Source organism: Podarcis tiliguerta (assembly GCF_965153285.1).
Source record: "Podarcis tiliguerta genome assembly, chromosome: 3".
NCBI classification, from domain to species: Eukaryota; Metazoa; Chordata; class Lepidosauria; order Squamata; family Lacertidae; genus Podarcis; species Podarcis tiliguerta.
In genome coordinates this window covers 43,296,136-43,315,982 of record NC_139536.1, presented here as the reverse complement: position 1 = coordinate 43,315,982, position 19,847 = coordinate 43,296,136, and the positions used below count along the sequence as shown (strand labels likewise).

General features: G+C 44.9%; 1 protein-coding gene across 1 annotated transcript in view; it reads left to right on the top strand.

Moving 5' to 3' along the window:
* The window catches only part of FMN2 (formin 2), a 157,473-nt gene that overhangs the window by 134,858 nt on the left and 2,768 nt on the right, over positions 1-19,847 (top strand). Inside the window, exons 17-18 of the mRNA XM_083432083.1 lie at positions 1,814-1,963; positions 19,339-19,420. Coding sequence (XP_083288209.1) covers positions 1,814-1,963; positions 19,339-19,420 — 232 coding nt within the window. The remainder of the gene's footprint in view (positions 1-1,813; positions 1,964-19,338; positions 19,421-19,847) is intronic.

Sequence of the window (19,847 nt, the reverse complement as noted above, 5' to 3'; positions counted from 1 at the left end):
ATCTATTTTCTTTTTAAAAAATAAATGAGTGCTGTAGGGATCTTTCAACTACCATATATGGGAAACTTTCTCAGAACAAATGATTCTTTTGAATGCAACTTTCCTGTGCTTGATAAACAAGTTAATTCCTCAGGAGTCCTGGTTTTAAGCCTACTTGTATTGCAGCTCATATTCTCCATATTTGTATATAAGTAATAGTTGTGTATTATTTTTGACTATGTGCCAATTTCTGACATTTTTGTATTTTACAAATATATCCACTGTCGTAGAAGTGATCTAGCTGAGTACTTGAGTATTACTTGTAGCTGTTTAGATAAAGGGATTCTGCTAGGAGTTAAATGTCTCTGTGTTACTGAATCAGCTTTCCGTCCTTTCCCAGCAAGATTAACAGTGATCAGTGTAAAAGCCTGTCTTGCCTCCTTTGATCCCGTAGTATTCTTAACCAAAGCCTTCACGTCTCCAGTAAATGTTACTTCTATTTATCAAACTCATTGAGCATTTATTTGTGGGAGTTTCAATCTAGTCTGGCTTCCTAATTGTTGAAAAGGCTTCAGATAGAGAATTATGGCTTATTGTTATCTTACATTTAGACATAGTGCCTGGAAAGGCTGCTTTGAATGTGATGCTTTTAATCTTGTGCATCCTTGGGTAAACTTGGTGTTGTTCTGTGATGCTATCATCCCATTCCTAGGACAGCACCAGACTTTATATGGCAAACGTGATTGCTGCATGTATAATGTGCACAACTTGTGAAGTCTGGAAATAATAGATGCAGCTTTAAACATTCGTTTGTGTGCATGTTTGGGCATCAATGTCTGTTCCCTTTTACACAATTACTAAGCAAGTTTGGGCTATGTCTGCTGGTGGGTTTGTGAAGCTCAGCAACTTGTCACAGGCTTTCTCTTCACTGGCCAGCTTCTTTTGGTATCATTCCAACTGATATTTGCCATTTCTTATTCAGAGAAAAAGTAAAATTTCAGGGCCATTTCTGATAACAACATTTAGTGGTACATAGAAAAAGACCTTCTCAGAGGTGATACCCAGGTTATGAAGTTTCTTGCCTTATGGCAACCATGCATGCACACATATGTAGCATGCAAAATTTTGCAAGCAAATGATTTTGCTCAGCTGCCCATGCAACCCCGCCCCCCTCTTCCAGTCCAAGAAAGGGATAAGTTCTGGATTCTTTTCCAGATTGTTACCAGCTGTTGCTGCAAACCTCCCCTTTCCATGGTGCAAGATTGCTTTGGAATTCCCACAATCCAGAATTCCGTATGTTTGATTCACCAATTAGGTTGTCTTCCATACTGACAAATCGCTGTGTGTACGTAGTTCTACAAAAGAGATTTACAATGTTCTAAAGCTATGCCTGTGTCACTGTTATTAATTCAAAGATTTTCTGCCTATCATTGGGCTTCATCAGTTTAAGGCATTTGTCTTTATTTCATAGTAATTTCTTTAAATTTGCTCAGTAACTGCAATAGCCAGTTCTGCAACGACATGTTTTGGAAAATGATTGAAATGCAATGAAAAAGTGATACATCAACAGTTACGATAGTCTGGTTTTTTTTGGCTTTGAACAATTGATTTTTGGGCTGGAAAAAAATGAAAGAAGCTTTGACCACATAATGAAACATATGAGAATCACCAGACCCCAGGTTTTCTAAACAAATTCAATACAGAATATGAAAATAGGACTATGTTTGTGATAGGTATCGGTTTATTTACCAGTACTATCAGTCATGTATGATAGATAGAGACTGTCTCTCATTGTTGCTAATGAAATGGTTGCCCTCTTTGTTTATTTTGACAGCTTTTTGGAGACTGCAGCATATTTCTGCATGAAACCAAAAATGAGTGAGAAGGAGGTATCACTAAATGCCTTCTTCAGCATTTGGCATGAATTCAGTTCTGATTTTAAAGAGTTCTGGAAGAAGGAAAATAAGCTCATTTTGCAAGAAAGGTAGGTATCTTGATTTTTTATTACTTTAAAATTATTAACATTATATACAAAAGGAAAGTGTATAAAATTGAACATATCTGTTTACTGTTCAAATGTCATGATAATAATGGATCATAAATTCTTAACTTCCAATATTTAAGTGATTGCTACAAAGTCATCACATGTTCTCCTGTTTGCTGCTCAAGAATGTAGTATCTCTTCTCATGCTATACTAGACAATCTGCTGTTGCACATTTTTAGGTTTTGTAGCTCCACTTCTGTTATTTTTAAATATTATATGGGTAACTACATATGTTGCAAAATGCTGCAGACAAGTTTCTTTATTTGATGAGAAAATAGAAACATGTTTAGCCAATCTTGCAACAGTTGCACAGCCTGCTAGTTGGCCTAATTGAAATTTATGACCCCAACCCTTAATGGTAGACATGGAAAACCCGTGGCCCTCCAGATGTTGGACTACAACTTCCATCCTTGACCATTGGGCCATTCTGACTGAGACCAATGGACACTGAATCCCAGAAATTCTAGAAAGCCACAGCTTCCCTATCCCTGCTGAATGGCCTGGGAACTGCATGGGAAGAGGCAGACTCTCTCTCTACAGACGCACTTGCCAACGTTGGTAGGAGAAACCCTACCCAGGTACTCATCATTAAGAGCAGTGTAGCAGAGGTGGAGCATTTTCTGCACTACCTCTGAAGCTGTGGTATTCAATCCGCAATTTAATAAAAGTTCATATTTGCTATGAATGTTTTAGATATTGCCTTTTCTGCAAGTCATTGGAGGTTTTTAGGCTGGAATACAATTATATTATGGGTGAGATTGTATTATTGTTATTTATGATTGTTTTATTATTATTTTTATTCTTTATGATTGATTATGTGTTTTATTATATTTTACTGTCATAAACTACCTTAGTCTTAATTGGAGAAGGCAAGATTCATGCTATCCCACTCCCCCAATACACCTAGTGTGGGAAGGTTGGTGCCTTTTGTGCACAGCCCTATGCCTGCAAGATGACCTAGGGTCAACTGCAAAGTTCTTTTGGTGAGTAAAGTCTGGCCAGAACTGGCTTCCCCATGTTTCGGACACAATACAAACAGACACAAGAATATTCCAGGGTTGCAAATAGCCACAACTTTGATTACAGGTGTATGTAGGCTTAGGCCTAGGCACTGGGTGTTCATCCTGAGGTTTTCAAGGTTGTGCCTGGGTTAAGGGCCATCTTAAGACGTGAATCAGCTAAGCTGGCCTCCCAGGCTACCACATGGAAGTCCTATGGCCTGTCTGCTCCCCTGTAGGCTTCAGGACAGGACTGCCACCCAGAACTGCCACTAGAGGATTTAACCCAATGCCTTATCCACCAATAGTTGTGATGATTGCTATGAGGAATAAAAATCCCAAATGGACGCAATTTGTTTGCAGGGAAATTTCTTCCCAGCCCTAAATATGGTGACCAATTATATCCACAGCAAAGTCTTTAAAACAGCAAAGTCTTTAAAACAGACCCATGTGCTGGCTGGGTAGGTTGATTGGCCACCAAGTGGAAAAACAATGCAAGTGTCATGCTAAACTTCCAAAGATTATTGCTGTCTTATTTTCCGCACACTCATCATCAAGCCTGAATAGCCAGACAGTGACCACCCATAATAGTAACTGATTCATGTTATATAATCTGAAATGCTGCTTGAATACTCAATAAAAAATAGCATATGTCATTTACGTGTGTAAGACTTACCTTCAATCTAGCCTTAAGGGAATGGTTACTCTTTTGCACCTTGTACTTCTATTTGGTTATGCTTCTTTGTTTCACTCACAAAAACAACAGCCCCTATTTATATTTTTGGACACTGGGAATTTGTCAGGCATGGAACTAAGTTCCAGCACTGCTGCCTGACTGCATCAGCACCAACCAACCACGGACAGCACTCTTAAATGGCGTGAAGCTACTGCTTTCAGGAAGATTCTCAGTTCATGTCATTCACAACATACATTAAAGAGGAGGATTGATCAAGAACTCTTAACTTCTGGCCTTAACGGGGTCACCCTTAGTTTTATAAAGAAACACTTATCTGATTGGCATATTCTTTAAGATATCATCACATCAATAATCCTCTAGCAAAATATGGCTGTAATATATTGTGATGGTGCTATATTGAGTTTGGTGGATATGATGTAGCATCTGTCTAGAATAACGGAATTCTTCAAAATTTTGGAGAGTTTTGATGACACACAATTCAAATCATCTTCTGGATTATTTAGTACGACAAAAAAATGTTTCCTTCATAGATTAGCATTGGCTATGGAGGCATATTGGTCCCACAGAAAGTAGATAATTAAAGACAGAATATAAATTTAGTTTTCTGACATTAGCCACAATGATAAGTTTTGTACTAAAGCTGTTAAAGGAAAGAGGGAACTAAACCCATTTCAATTGGAAATCAAGAAACACTAGCAATTAGTTAGCATAAAGGAAGAAAAGTTAGCCAAGGAGTTTTCAAAATCTTCTCTCCAGGAGACTGAGTTAGCAACTGCCAGAGATGACTGAAGTGCAGAGAATCAGCCATGGCACTGATTTTATTTGGTTTTATTATTTATTATTTTCAGACTCCTTCCAACAATGCACTTCTAATAAGCTTGTCTGTAGCTGTTTCCTTATGCTTGTATTTTTAAGGACTCAGTTCTTATTTGCTTTAAATCTGTGAGGTCTTCCAGTTTCACTCCAGTAATGTGATGCAAAGAATGAATGGCATTAGTTTTTACCAGAGCTGAATCTTGAGGCTTTGCTTCATTGCATCAATGTTGTGACATCTTTCCGTGTTCAAGGAGAATCCCAGACCAATTTTTAGCAGGGCTTGGGTGCCTTCCCATTGACATCAGCATGTCCAAATGTTAGACCTGCTGCCTATATTTTAACTTTGCTCTGAAACCTTTGACCCTTCTCTGTGTTCCAGAAATTCATTTTGAATACAAACTTCTTCTTAAAAAAATCCAGTGTGGTATGTGCTGAATCTTTGAGTAACCAGATATTGCTTTTGTGAACAATGGGTTGCATTCCAGCCATTCATAATACATGAGGGTATCCAAGGATTTACTTAACTCAGCATTGACGGCTATGGAGTGTGACTGCACTCTGCTCTTTTACTAGGCATTGCTATTCTTCACTGGAGAGATTTCTGGCTATGAGAGAGCAACTTGTTCTTCCAACCTGATGGCAGGAATCTTAATTGCTCATTCCAAGGTTTTGTAACCCCTTCATCGGCTACCATTCCACTTTTGTTTTAGGTGGGGTGTGAAATGAAAGGACTGGAAGATTTTCTTCCTGAGCAGCCTTTTGTAAGTTCCCATGAAGGGTGGCATTGCCAAAGAAGCACATGCATTCCCTCCCTGTCTTTCTTTTCATTGGGAGAAGCACAGATTATTTTTCTCAGTGCTACAACTGCCATCTCTAGTTGAACCCGCAGGAGGGGGTGGGGGTGCTCAAGCCTTGGCTAAAATGCCAAAGAGGCATGAAGGACCTTGGGGAAGAAATTAGGCAGTAATGCAGGACATTGCTCAAGAAACTAAGCATCACCTTTCAGGGAATTTACTTCTCTATCTGTTGCTATAACTGCAGTTCAGAGCTGCCTTCTTAAGACTTTTGGTTGAGACTTCTAGGTGTAAATTAAGTGGTTAAGCAGTGCGTGTACACACACACACACACACACACACACACACGCATAAAGAGAGAGACAGAAACTAAGAGGTGGGACTTCTCAGGGTTTGGCACTGCTCAGTTGCCAGGTCTGCTTGATGCTTATTGCATACTACGTATGTTTGTTTATTTAGAGTACACATACCAGTAAAAATTCTGGCAGCTGTGTTCTGTACTAGTTGAAGTTTCTGAGACTTCTTCAGGGCCACTTGACAATGCTGTATCTAAAATACCGTCAAACTTCCATTTCTCTGTACATGACTTTTAAAATACAATCCTGTTGGTCCCAGCAACTAATTTAAAAAGTATGAATAGGCAAGAATTGCTGCTAGGAAGTAAAGGAAAACCCTGTATTTGTATGCTAGTAGATTTTACACTGTGCCTCATCCTGAGATCATGTGATAAAGAGTGAGATATAAAATAGATAATAATATATTTATTTATACCCTGCCCCAGACCCGGCTGCTCCCAGACACCAATCTAGCTGCCGCATTCTGGATTAGTTGTAGTTTCCGGGTCACCTTCAAAGGTAGCCCCACATAGAGCACATTGCAGTAGTCCAAGCGAGAGATAACCAGAGCATGCACCACTCTGGCGAGAGAGTCCGCGGGCAGATAGGGTCTCAGCCTGCGTACCAGATGGAGCTGGTAAATAGCTGCCCTGGAGATGATAGATAGATAGATAGATAGATAGATAGATAGATAGATATAATGGAAATACTTGCTTGTTTGTTTTTTAAACAGTAGCTATGCTCCATGGAAACAACAGAATTCCCCACACCACCTTAAAGACTAATAAATATATAATGGCATAAGCTTTCATAGACTATTGCCCACTTCATCAGGTGCTAGAATTGTTTTCCTTAGTTATCCACTCACACCAGTGTATTAGGATGGAGCTTAAAAGTTTTAAAAAATGCAAAAAGTACAGTTTGTGACAATTTAGTTAGAGCTTCAGTTAGAGTTATAAGCGCAGTGACCATTCACAATATTGGTATGTGATACGTGGGTAAGAGGACAGGCCTTCATAGTGATAAGTAACTGGTTAAAGTAAACAGAAAATAGGAATAAATGGACAGATTTCACAATGGGCAGTTCTCATCAGGTCTGCTCTGGTAACTTCAGTGGAGTCCGTTTTTCACCATATGGCATAAGGGCAGACCCAGAGTGTTTTGTGATGCTTGCTGTAACATTGAACTCCCCACTTCCTTCATTGAGTTTGACGCAGGGCTTTCCCCTTCACTGGGTGCAGGCAGATCCTGCCCTTACCTTGTATAAGGAGCCCCAGTTATGCATAAATTTATGTTTGCAAGAGTTTCTACATAGCTGAAAAACGAAAACAACAGATAAACCTTTGCAGCTTGCTAAAATAAAGGAGGTTTGTGACCCACCCACACTCACCCCAAATTGTTTTAGTCGGTGGAAAATTCCAATAAATTGCAAACAATTCGCCTAAAGCTTATAAATTTTATTACAAACAGAAACTGAAGTAAAGCTATCTGAATTCTTGATGCTATGTTTCTCAAATCCAATTCAGTTTTTTCAGACTAGCAGCCACTTCCACACTTTCAAACCCTAAGATGCATCTTGGACTTCCTTGGCTATAAAAGTTGCCCATTCCTGCAAGAATAGCACTTAAGCTGGCACCTGGTGTGTCATGTTGTACATCTAGATGAAAGGAGAGATTCCTGGCCAATATGTCTCCACAGCTCATTGATCTCCCTCTGAAGAAAGACTGGTATGTCTCCCTACAGATTACTCGGCAGGATGATTTAAAGCTTGCTGTTGAACGATTTAAAGTCTGGCATTGTGTAGCTATGTATTGCATAGGAAGTAGCATGCCGGTAAGCTGTCACTGCTTCTTCCAAAGAAGGGCATTTAATCTTGTAGCAGGAGGCACGTCCTCTCCAAGTAAGCTAACGGATCTTTTGTTAGCCTTCAGAATAGAAGTGAGCAAATTGGACTTTAGGATGACACACCTAGAGACAAGGGAATTGCAATTTTGTTTGAGGCTGGAAGGTTAGGAGGGTGGGCCCGTGCACTTTGAGTTTTAGTAACAAGATCAGTGGTAGTGGCAAAGTTCCTAACCCTCAAAACTGCTTAAAGGAGAAACTTCATATGGCTCAAGAGTTAAACCGTTCATAGCCACTGCCACTGGTGCTGGTGGTAATTTCTGCCTCACCATTCCTTTTGTTTGCTTCTCTCAAGACCCCTTTTCATGCCCCTTTCCTGACTAGTTTGCTCTTCTGTTCTTTCTGCCCCTTCTTTAGTCTGGTCCATGATGCCTGGAGAAAAAGCCCCCTTCCTCCCAATAACTTCAGGTCCCACAGACAGTGTGCTGCCACCGCCTCCCTTTCCTCTTAAACCAAGGGAACAGACTACATGTTACATGGGAAATGTAAAGTTGGATCTTCCAATGTTTTGATATACGCTTAAAAGCTGCTGAGTTGCCTGAAATATATTGGAGCAGGGGCACTGGGAGAGGAGGTGTTAATCCTTTTCCCCCTCATCATTTTCCCAAGCTAGATTCTCCCTTTCAGTAATGCTGCTTTAAAGTGAAAATAAAAATCTTGGAACATCTGATCTTTGTCTTCTGGTGTGAGAGGCAACATGGAAGGGCAAGGGCAACTATTGTCTCAAAATAACTCAGGGATCATGTGAATGGGCCATCGCAAGTAGATCAATCTTACCCCCATAGAAGATGTTGAGGATTTTATTTGGGATGGAATAATGTTGCTGCTATGCTGAGATACCAGCATGCTTATATTAAGTTTTATACAAGGTGATCTGGAGGTCAAGCTACAGTGCCAAGTAATTTTATAGCATCAGTGAAGGAAATGTTCTCCATGATGGACAATTGCCACTGATTAGTAACCAGCAAAAAAGGTGAAGAATCATGGCATGGAAGCAACCCTTGATGTTACTAGTGTGGCTAATGTTAGTGAATAAAAGTTCTATTCTAAGGATATGAAAGTGGGTGTAAGTACAGTGGATCTAAATTTAAAAGCAAATCTTCAATACCCATCTACAAATGTGAAGAGTAATCTGCCATCAGAAATCCTGAGAAATCAATGCAGAATGTTTAAGCCATCATTTTAAAAAGGAAATAGAAACCATGCTGTGTTTTGAAATTGCAGTGGTTGGATTCTATTATTATTATTCTTATTATTCCAGAAAGCACTGAATTAATAAGTAGATAAATTTGGTGCTATGATCCTGGAAGTATGTTTTTTTTAAAGAGTAATGTTAGCTACTCCTTAGCTTATTGTTGGAAGGCTTGTCGTGACCACTTCAACTACCAAATGCACGAACATTCCAGCCTTGTCAGTCTGTTTAAATTAGTCATGTACTACTAGACTCTGGCAAAGTGTAAAGGTATCTGCACCAAGCCAACTTGGAGCCAGTAGGAAATGAATCTGTCTACCAGAGATACTTCTTTAGACAAAATTATTAATGCTTAGTGGCAGGGAAGTGGCTTTCTTTCTCACTGGGTTGAATGATGGGAGAAATTCTCTCATGATAAGCCCATGATCAGTCTAGTGTTTGGTGTAGAAGATAGATAAAATGATTCTGCAGGAATGTCTGGTTTCTTTTCCCTGTATCTATCTTATTCATCTTGCAAACTGTTTTCAGACTTAATCATAGTGAACATTTTGTATACATTTGCCTGACAATAAATAAGAAGGATAGAGAGGTAAAAGTGCTGGGGGGAAAACAACTTAATTATGATGGAAACAAGGAACAGTTCCCTTTGTTTAGGTTAACCCTCTGCTATCTATCCACACTTTATTCAAGGACAGAATTGGAAAATCTTTTGAACCACATGCCTGGTAACCAGCTAATTTTTTAAAAAAATTATAGTATGGCACACACACATGAGGTGCATGTTAATTTTCAACCAGTGAGGGGGCAATTAGCAGCTAATTCCCAAGTTACAAGTAGAGTTCAGCTAGTTTCTACCTTAATTTCTTGTTCGGCTAAGTATGTAGCATCGAAGTGCAGTCTGGCACACAGGGGAAAGATTGTCAGAAGCATGCAGTAACACCTGGGTTAAAATACTTTTAAAACTTAATTAATTAATATTGGAAATGAAAGGTATGAAGAATAAACCAGATAATGTAAAAAGAACCAAAACAGTTTACTCTTCCTATCCAGCCCTAGACAATATTAAATATTAAATTCAAACGTCCTTGTGAGGAATAACCCATCATGTTCAGGAAATGCCAGATATCCATAGGGAATAATCCCAATTTTTGACCCTGTAGAATCAGGGGAGAAACGGATGAGGTGGCAATGGCATGTGGTGGTGAGGATCTTCCAGTCACCTGTGGTCATGTGTGCTTGGGTACACTTAGGGGCAGTGTTGATAAATGGTGACATGTCCCACATGTAGGAAAGGTGTGCTTGGAGACAGGAGCCACAGGCACATTTTTACAATCCAGGAAGTAAAAAGTGAGAACTGTGAGACATTTCCAATCTACCCCCTGGTAGACAACAGCCAGTGAGTGGTGGCAGGAATTCTGCTGGCCTGTGTGCAGAAGAATACTTGAAACATGATAGTTCAATATAATGAGGAAACTAGGCCATTTCCTCTAGGTCCATTGAGATTTTGGAAAGAAACTTGGGTTTTATTCCCAGGTATTCCTCCACGATGATTTGTTTGTTGCAAGTTGTACTTGATTACTATCAAAACAATTTCCGTTGGTTGAGGTGATTTTATATTATGGGGTGGTCTTCTAAATCACTACAGGATTGAATGTTAGAGCCATGTCACACATTCTGGGAAATGATGACTTGTGCTTCCATTTGTAGGACTTGCACATGGGTCACCAAGCAGATACTTCCATACCATCACGCAGTCAAGAGGTGCAAGTGTCACTTGTATGTGGAACTCACATATCTTGCCATGAGGGCACCTGTGACTCCTCCTCCCATTCCTTTTCTGGTCCTGCCCAGCACATCTGGAGTTCTAGTCACCACAATAGGGGGCAGTGGAGGGGTGATGATGTTGTGAAGCTTCACATACTTTTCCGCACACTGGAACTATTGATTTACTTCTTTTTATAAAGTCTCTTTTTACCCTATCAGAGCTGCTTAGGTGGTTCACAAAACAATATGAAAACCAGCTCCAATATAATAATAATAATAATAATAATAATAATAATAATAATAATGACAACAGCTATAAAATGTGAAACAACCACAAGCAAAATAGCAAGATGAGAATATTTGAGTTCCTTTCGTTTAGGCCATACCTTGTTTGGCACTGAGGAAATTGTCATTTCCTCTTACTGAGGTACGCATATACAATACAGCTTTTCATTGATAGGGTCACTTATTTTCTATTTGTGGCTTTGGGCCCTTTTAATATTTCAGTCTGTGGTGAGAGCCCATCTAAGACGATAACTTATATTCAATTGGCCCACTTTACCACACTGCTGTTTGGAGGGAATCAGAACAATAACTTCTCTGCTGCAGTTTTTTTTATATTTTCTTTGTGTATGTGTTGGACCAGTCTGCAGATTTTTCCATCTAAACTAGTCTCAGACAGCTTCCAGGAGTGCTAGTACCCAGCCATGCTGTCTCCTGAAATGCTCTGTTCTTTCCCTACAACTGTTAACCACTTGCTTACATATCTGAATAAACGAGCTTGTAAGTAAGAAAAACAATTGTCTGGAAAGTATGGTATGGCAGCCAAAGCAAAGGAGTTCTTCTCATGAGAACAATAAAACTGAAGGAGAAAAGATGGTAAGGATGCTGTAGAGAGATTAGCATGATATATCGTTACTCAGGGGAGGACAGCCTGCCTCCCGTACATAGCATAAAGCATGCCATAGGCTCCTTTTTTATTCATGTGAATTCTTACTTCTTTTAAAATTATAGTCCTCAGGATTATAGAAAAGGCAAGTTGGACAATGTGATGACAAACAAGCTAAGGATATAGAAACAATGTGAGAACTATCAAGTAGCTCACTTTTAATTACATATTTCAACTGTTCTTGTTTTTCTGTTTAGATCAGGGATAGCCAATGTGGTACCCTGCAGGTAGTGTGGACCACAGCACCCATAATCCCTGACCATTGGTCATGCTGGCTAGGGCTGATGGGAATTGTAGTCCACATCTGGTTTAGATGCTGAGTTTTCCCCCCAAGGCTCAATAAAATGTTCATATTCAAAAATGTTTTTGAAAATAAGAATGTTCAAAATATCATTCAAAAGTGATTTCTGGGGATCTGATATCCTTGTCATAGAAATGGCCTCCTGAACATAAAACTGGAGAGCAATAAACATTCTTGTTTAGACAAGCCTTTGAAAGTTGAGGTAATTTTAAACTGTTTTGGTATGTTAACTTCTATATGTTTTAAAGTATGGTTGTGAATTTTTCTCAGTTTTATCTTTTTGTAAACCCCTTTGAGGTTTTTAAAAAATCAAGAGGTGTATAAATTTTATGAAATAAGTTAAATAAATATTGCAATTATTTCTCATTTTCTTTTTATATTGTTGCTATTGTTGTTGTTGTTTTCTCATGTTAGAACCATCATTTTCTTTATGGACTGCTGATGCTGGGTTTTTAACAATAAAGTTATGGGGCTCTAGTGACCCAATTGGGTTGTTAATGGAGAATTCCTGTCAGAAGTGGAATTATGTTCTACAGTAAAACAGGTTCAGATTCAACCTCCAAAAATGCATTGTGATTTATGATAAACAATTTCAAGAGTTTCTTAGAATAAATTTAATCAATAGGCAAAGGAATTGTCAGAGCTGGCTCCGGGTCCCAGCTCACCAAGGACCAACGCTAGCCGGTAGTACAGTATCAAAGTCTTTATTGAAGAATAGTCTCCATTTACAAATCTCAGCGTCCCAGCTCTACGTCTGAGCTTTAGACCGGCGAAGCTCTATCTGGATCTCCGCCCCCTGTGCACCAGCTTAAAACTCTAATCTTACTCCACCTCCTCCTTCTCTCTCTCTTCCTCTGGGTCTTACTACCCCCCGGGGTCTCTTCCCTCCTGGACTCTTCTGACGCAGAGCTGGACCCCTCTGACTCCTCCCCCTCTCTTCGGCGGGCTTTAGGACCTGGCTCCTTACCCGGGCTGCCCACCTTGCCGCCCTCCTGTACATTTGAACTTGGCGCGCGCGCGCGTTTTACTTTCCGGATGACCGCTTCCTCGCTCCCTGACGAGGGTGTGGCCACTCCTGCTTCACGCTCTCCCTCTGCCTGCGCGCTCCCTGATCCCGATGCCTTGGACTCCTCCCCCCTACTGCACTCTGGGGGGGAAGCTGGTCCGGATTTCCAGCTGTTACTCTCTGAGTCCCCTCTGGCCCCCTCTTCCCGAGGTGTCCCCCTTGCCCTGACCATGGGGGCCCCTTTCTGTGAATCCTCCGAGTCACTGGAGAGACTCAGAGACCTCGGACTACTGTCGCCGCTGACATTTCCTTCCGACTCCTCCCCCTCGCTCTCCGTTTCTTCCCTCTCCTGTGACTCTGCTCCTGAACCCCTGACATCCATCCCCCCCTCGAAGCCCCCCCTTCCCCCCTCCCCTTCCTCCGGCGGGGGTGCTGGGTGCTCCGTCGTTGTGGGGGTGAATGGTGGATACAGTTCGTCCCCCGTGGCGTGCATCCAGTTAGAGAAATCCGGCTCGTCCTCCATGTCTTCGCCGACCTCGTTCTCCTCTGCTTCCATCTCCGTGCCGCCATGCTCGAACCCAACGTCCTCCCCCATCACGTCCATGTCCCTCTCACCCTCGTTCCCCTCTGGGTCCGTTCCCTGCCAAGGGCCCCTCAGCCACCTCTCCTCTCCTCGATTGTCCCACCAAAACGAGCGGTCTGAGGCAAACCCCGAGGGCGAGCCCTCCGGTGAACGTGTTTCTAATGCTGGTTCTTCGTCCGATGTGAATCCCTGGAACGTGCTGGTAGAAAGCGTGGGTGTGAAAAGCCAGTCGTCGAAATACTCGGCTGGCATGGGCCTGTGTGGGAACAAGGCATGAAACTCCTCTTTGAGGAGAGGCTCGTCCAGGGCATAGTCCGGCACCCAACTGTTGGCGCTGGCCGGGGTACCTTCCCTTGCGAGAAAATATTCTACTCCCTCCTCCCCCCATCTCGAGTCCAAAATCTCTGTGACCTGGTTGATGGGTTCTCTTCTTGGCGACTCCCTCCTTGGGGGGGCCTCCCTATACGGGTCTGGTGCCGTGCCCTGCGCCTGAAATCGGTGAGGTGCTTTGTAGGGCGTGAGCACCGACCTATGGAACACTGGGTGCATTCTGGATCCCTCCGGAAGTGTCAACCGGAAGGCCACCGGATTGATCTGTGCCTCAACTAGGTAAGGTCCTAGCTGCTTATGTCCGAGTTTCTTCTTAGCTAAAGATCTGGTCGGCACTGCGTGGGCCGCTAACCACACCCAGTCTCCCACCTGTATGTCTTCACCAACCCTCCTGTGCTTGTCAGCCTGCAGTTTGTATGCGTGCTTTGCAAGCTCTAATTGCCTCCTAAGCTGATCGTGGACTTCCTGCAATTCCGCCGCCAAGACTTCTGCTGCCTGTGGCTCCCCCTCCCCCAGTTTCTCTAATCCCGGGAAGGTTCTGGGATGCCTCCCGTTGTTGGCGAAGAACGGCGTCACCCCTGTGGACACGTGCTTCGTGTTGTTGTAAGCGAACTCAGCGAGTGGCAGGTAGTCCACCCATGTCGTCGGCTGTTGATTTGCATAGCATCTCAGGTACTGCTGCATGATGGCGTTGACGCGCTCCGCTTGTCCGTTGGTCTGCGGGTGTCTCGCCGACGCTAGGTTGATCTTGACGTTCAGGAAACCCATCAGCTTCTGCCAGAAGCTCGAAATGAACTGGCGCCCCCTGTCGGACAAGATAGACCGTGGCAGTCCGTGCACCCTGAAGACGTGGTCTATGAACAGTTTGGCGGTCTGTTCTGCCGTGGCCACCTTCGCGCACGGAATGAAGTGGGCCATTTTAGTGAACATGTCCACCACCACTAGCACTGCCGTTTTACCCCTCGAGCTGGGTAAATCCGTGACAAAGTCCAGTGCCACCCTCTCCCACGGTTCGCTCGGGGTCTGCAGCGGTTCGAGCAGTCCTGCCGGAGGTTTGTGCACTGACTTGGCCCTTTGGCAAGTGTCGCACCTCGAGACGTACTCCGCGACTTCCCCCCTCATCTTGGGCCACCAGAAATCTCTGGCAACGAGTTCCGCCGTCTTCTCCTTGCCGAAGTGCCCGGCGGTTGGCGCGTCGTGCAACTGCTGCAGTACTTTCGCGCGGAGCTCTTCTCCCGGTACATAGAGTGCTCCTCTGCGGATGAGCAATCCGTCCCTTATTTGGAACTCGTCGTTTTTCACCGTGCCCTTGCGCACCTCCTCCATCTTGGCTAGAGCGAAGGAGTCCTCCTGCAGTGCTCGACGGACCGCTTCCAGGTCCACGGTTGCGGAAGCGCACGCCCACGCTTTCTGGGCGAAAATGTGCTTGGCCGCTGCTGGCGCCGCTTCTTCGAGGTATTGCGGCTTTCTGGACAGTGCATCTGCCATGATGTTGTTGTCGCCTGGGATGTATTCTATCCTGAAGTCGAAATCCGCAAAGAACTCCGCCCATCTGATGTGCCGCTGGTTCAGGAACCTTGCCGTGCGCCAGTACTCCAAGTTCTTATGATCCGTGCGAACCTGCACAGTGTGTTTGGCCCCGATGAGGAAGTGCCGCCACGCCTTGAATGCTGCATGAATGGCCAGCAACTCCCTGTCCCAGATGGTGTAGTTCTGCTCTGACTTGCTGAGCTTCCTAGAGTAGAAGGCACACGGTCTCCAGTCCCCATGCGGGTCCTCCTGCAACAGTACGGCGCCCACGGCTCTGTCTGAGGCGTCCGTCTCAACCCTCAGCGGTTTGCTGGGATTCACATGCAGTAGCTGCCCTTCGGACGAGAAGAGACGCTTGAGGTTCTGGAAGGACTGCTCCGCTTGCTCCGTCCAGATGAACTTCTTCTTCTTGGAGCTGAGCGTGTCGGTAATGGCCGCTGTCTGCATCGCGAACCCCTTGATGAATTTGCGGTAAAAGTTGGCGAACCCCACAAACCGCTGGACCTCCTTCCGATTGCGCGGGCTCTTCCAATCCAACACCGCGCGAACCTTGGCGCTGTCCATGGCGAGCCCCTTGTCCGACAGCTTGTAGCCCAGGAAATCCACCTCCTTCCTGTCGAACTGGCACTTCTCCAGCTTTGCGTACAGCCGATGCTCCTGCAGTCGCTGCAGAACCTCCTTGACGTCCCCCTCGTGGGTCTCCTCAGATTCTGAGAATATCAGGATGTCGTCCAAGAAGCAGACGCATTTCTTGTAGAGAAGACCCGCCAGGACGTGATGCATGAACGCTTGAAAACAGTGGGCGCCATTTTGTAAACCGAAGGGCATAACTCTATATTCATATGTGCCCAGGGGCGTGAACATGGCAGTCCTCCACTCGTCCCCCTCCCGTATGCGGATCAGGTTGTACGCCCCTCTCAGATCCAACTTTGTAAAAACGCGTCCTTTCCTCACCGTTGCAAGCAGGTCATCTATTTTGGGCATTGGAAAGGCTGTGGGCTTGGTCTTTGAATTTAAGAGCCTGAAATCCACTACAAGTCTTTTTTGGGGCGTGTCCTTTTTCTTCACAAAGAATACAGGACTGCCCCCTGCTGCTTTCGACTCCCGGATGAAACCGCGCTTTAAGTTGAGGTCTATGAACTCCTTGAGCTCCTGCAGCTCGTCTTCAGACATGGAATACAGTTTCCCGGCTGGCAGCGTCGCCCCTGGCAGGAGGTCAATCTGGCAGTCATAGGGCCTGTGGGGAGGCAGCTTGTCTGCTTCCTTCTCGCAGAAAACCTCCAAAAACGCTGCGTACTTGCGTGGCACTGCTTGCAGCGTGCTCAATTGTAGCTGCGTGTCTTCCCCTCCTTCTTCTTGGCTACGAAGAATGCAATGTTCCGCGCAATAGGAGGAACCGAAGGTCAATTGGCGTTGGTACCACGCCAATGCTGGACTGTGCCTGTGCAGCCAACTCATGCCCAAGACTACCGGCGTGCCTGACAGTTTGGTGACGTTGAAGCTGATGACCTCTTGGTGATTTCCAATCCGCATCACCATTGGTTGCGTTTGTTGCACCACTTGCCCCCCTAGCAAGTCCCTGCCATCCACTGTGACAACCTTCAGGGGCAGTGTGGCTGGCAGCAGTGGTATATTGTGCTGCTGAATAAAATCCAGTCCTATAAAGTCGGCGTTGCTGCCGGAGTCAATGGTGATCGGCACTTCCAGAGTGCTTCCGTTGGGCAGTTGGAGAGACGCTGTAAGCTGCACCACTGGTTTGGGTGGGAGGGGGTCTGTGGGCTGCAAAATCCCTGGGGATTGTTTCATTGATTTGTCTGGCTGGACCCCAGTACCTCTTCCTCCAGCCAGACTCTGTCGTTTCCCTGCTGCGTTGCTTCTGTCACTGTTGCTGATGCTGCAGTGTGCTTGTGGAGCCTCTGGGGACACTCTTTCGCCATGTGTTGAGCACTGTCGCAGATGTAGCACTTCCTGTTCCCTCTAGGAGGCTTCGTCTTGACTGCTCCCGGCGTCAGGGCTCTGGTAGCTGACTGAGCCCTGGCACCTCCGAGCTCCATCGGTTCCTCTCCCCCTCCCTGCGAGGGCGTGGACTGCGCACGCGCTGCTTCTTTGGGATAGAAGGGAGGTGCTCTGGCTGGTGCCCTTCCCCAACGTCCTTCTTCTCTGTTGCAAGGACGTTCCTCCAGATGCACCCCGATCTCCAGAGCCCTCTGGACCACTTCCTGGGTGCTCCTTGGCCTCTCCCCCCTTCCAATCTCGGCTTTTACTTCTGTATTCAAGCCCTCCCAAAAGAGATCTCTCACTGGCGCAGAAGCTTTGTCCCATCCCAGTGCATGAACCAGTGCGAAGAAACGCGTATGGTACTGACGCACGCTGGCTTTGCCTTGCTTAAGTCCATGTATGTCTCTCCTGGCAATATCAACGTCTATCTTTGATAAAAAACACGAGTCCATAGCTTTAATGAAAGCCTTCGCGTCTTGGAGCGCCGGATCATTGTCCCTCCATAAATTTCTCAGCCACGTTTTGGCTTCACCATGCAAATGGGATAGGATAAACCCCACTTTCTCTCTTTCATCTCTAAAGTCTTTGTCAAGCAGATCCAGCGCAAACAACAGGTCTGCTCTAAAGTTGGGGTACTGCTGTAAACTCCCGTCAAAATGGGATACAAGGCTGCCTCCCCTCTTTCCCAATCCAATGCCCTCTGCTTTGGATCCAGGTGGCCCCTGTTTGGAAATCACGTCCAATCTTACTTGGAGATCCCGGTAGGCGCTACTCATTTCCTCCTCTCTTTTTCTGGATGCAATTACCTCCGTGCTGAGTCGTGTCACAGCTTCTTGCAGGGCGGATATCTGCTCTTCCGTCGTCATCTTGCCTGAGTTCTGTGAGCTCTTGAAGCACCCCTCCTCTGCCCTCGCTGCGTCAACTCACGTGGCGAGGTTCTTGGTGCCAAAACTTTAAGAATGGAGATAGAGCTTACTGTCCGAGCTGGCTCCGGGTCCCAGCTCACCAAGGACCAACGCTAGCCGGTAGTACAGTATCAAAGTCTTTATTGAAGAATAGTCTCCATTTACAAATCTCAGCGTCCCAGCTCTACGTCTGAGCTTTAGACCGGCGAAGCTCTATCTGGATCTCCGCCCCCTGTGCACCAGCTTAAAACTCTAATCTTACTCCACCTCCTCCTTCTCTCTCTCTTCCTCTGGGTCTTACTACCCCCCGGGGTCTCTTCCCTCCTGGACTCTTCTGACGCAGAGCTGGACCCCTCTGACTCCTCCCCCTCTCTTCGGCGGGCTTTAGGACCTGGCTCCTTACCCGGGCTGCCCACCTTGCCGCCCTCCTGTACATTTGAACTTGGCGCGCGCGCGCGTTTTACTTTCCGGATGACCGCTTCCTCGCTCCCTGACGAGGGTGTGGCCACTCCTGCTTCACGCTCTCCCTCTGCCTGCGCGCTCCCTGATCCCGATGCCTTGGACTCCTCCCCCCTACTGCACTCTGGGGGGGAAGCTGGTCCGGATTTCCAGCTGTTACTCTCTGAGTCCCCTCTGGCCCCCTCTTCCCGAGGTGTCCCCCTTGCCCTGACCATGGGGGCCCCTTTCTGTGAATCCTCCGAGTCACTGGAGAGACTCAGAGACCTCGGACTACTGTCGCCGCTGACATTTCCTTCCGACTCCTCCCCCTCGCTCTCCGTTTCTTCCCTCTCCTGTGACTCTGCTCCTGAACCCCTGACAGGAATGAATGCAGAAATCACTTGTCAGATAACTACAGTTTATAAAGCAATAAATAAACCCAAGGGAATTGGGTCTGATCTTTAAAATGTAAAGAGTATGAGAGATGCAATGGAACTTTGTATATCTAGTATTCTCATTCTCATTCTCAACTATGGGGCATTAGGTACAACAGAACAGTACATTCAGGAATATCATATTTGCATACAGCAACTGTTACAGTTTGCATGTCTCCTTGCAGCAGATGGGCTTTTATTGGCAATATCGCTTATCATTTATATTCTGCAAGCCCTCAGAATTATTGTATGTTGAAAAATATTGTCCTTGAGTTGTCCTTCACGTGTTATTCAGCCTTCACAAGTGGTTTTGATTTGGTGAATCAATTAAATGTGTTGCAGACTAAAAGAAGCTGAAGAAGTATGTAGACAGAAAAAGGGGAAATCTCTTTACAATATAAAACAAAAGCACGATTCTGGAATTGTAAGTATAGTTCACTTATGGTTTTTTGTGCCTGCTATGTATGAGTGTTCTCCTCCTGTTAAGGTTTCTGAGCTTCCTCTTAGTATCAGTAAAACAAAAAATGTTGAAACTCAGTGACTCTACCCATTTCCCGTTGATGCCCTCTATACCTGGAGCTGCCTCTTGGAACCATCTCTGTATGACCACCTCCCTTATCTCCTTTAATTTACTCAAATCACCCCCTTTCCAACAAGGCTTTGGATTACCTCAGAGTCCCTATACCATGGGTAGGCAAACTAAGGCCCCAGGGGCCAGATCTGGCCCAATCGCCTTCTAAATCAGACCCGGGAATCAGCGTGTTTTTACACGAGTAGAATATGTCCTTTCATTTAAAAACCATATCTGGGTTATTTGTGGGGCTTGCCTGGTGTTTTTACATGAGTAGAAT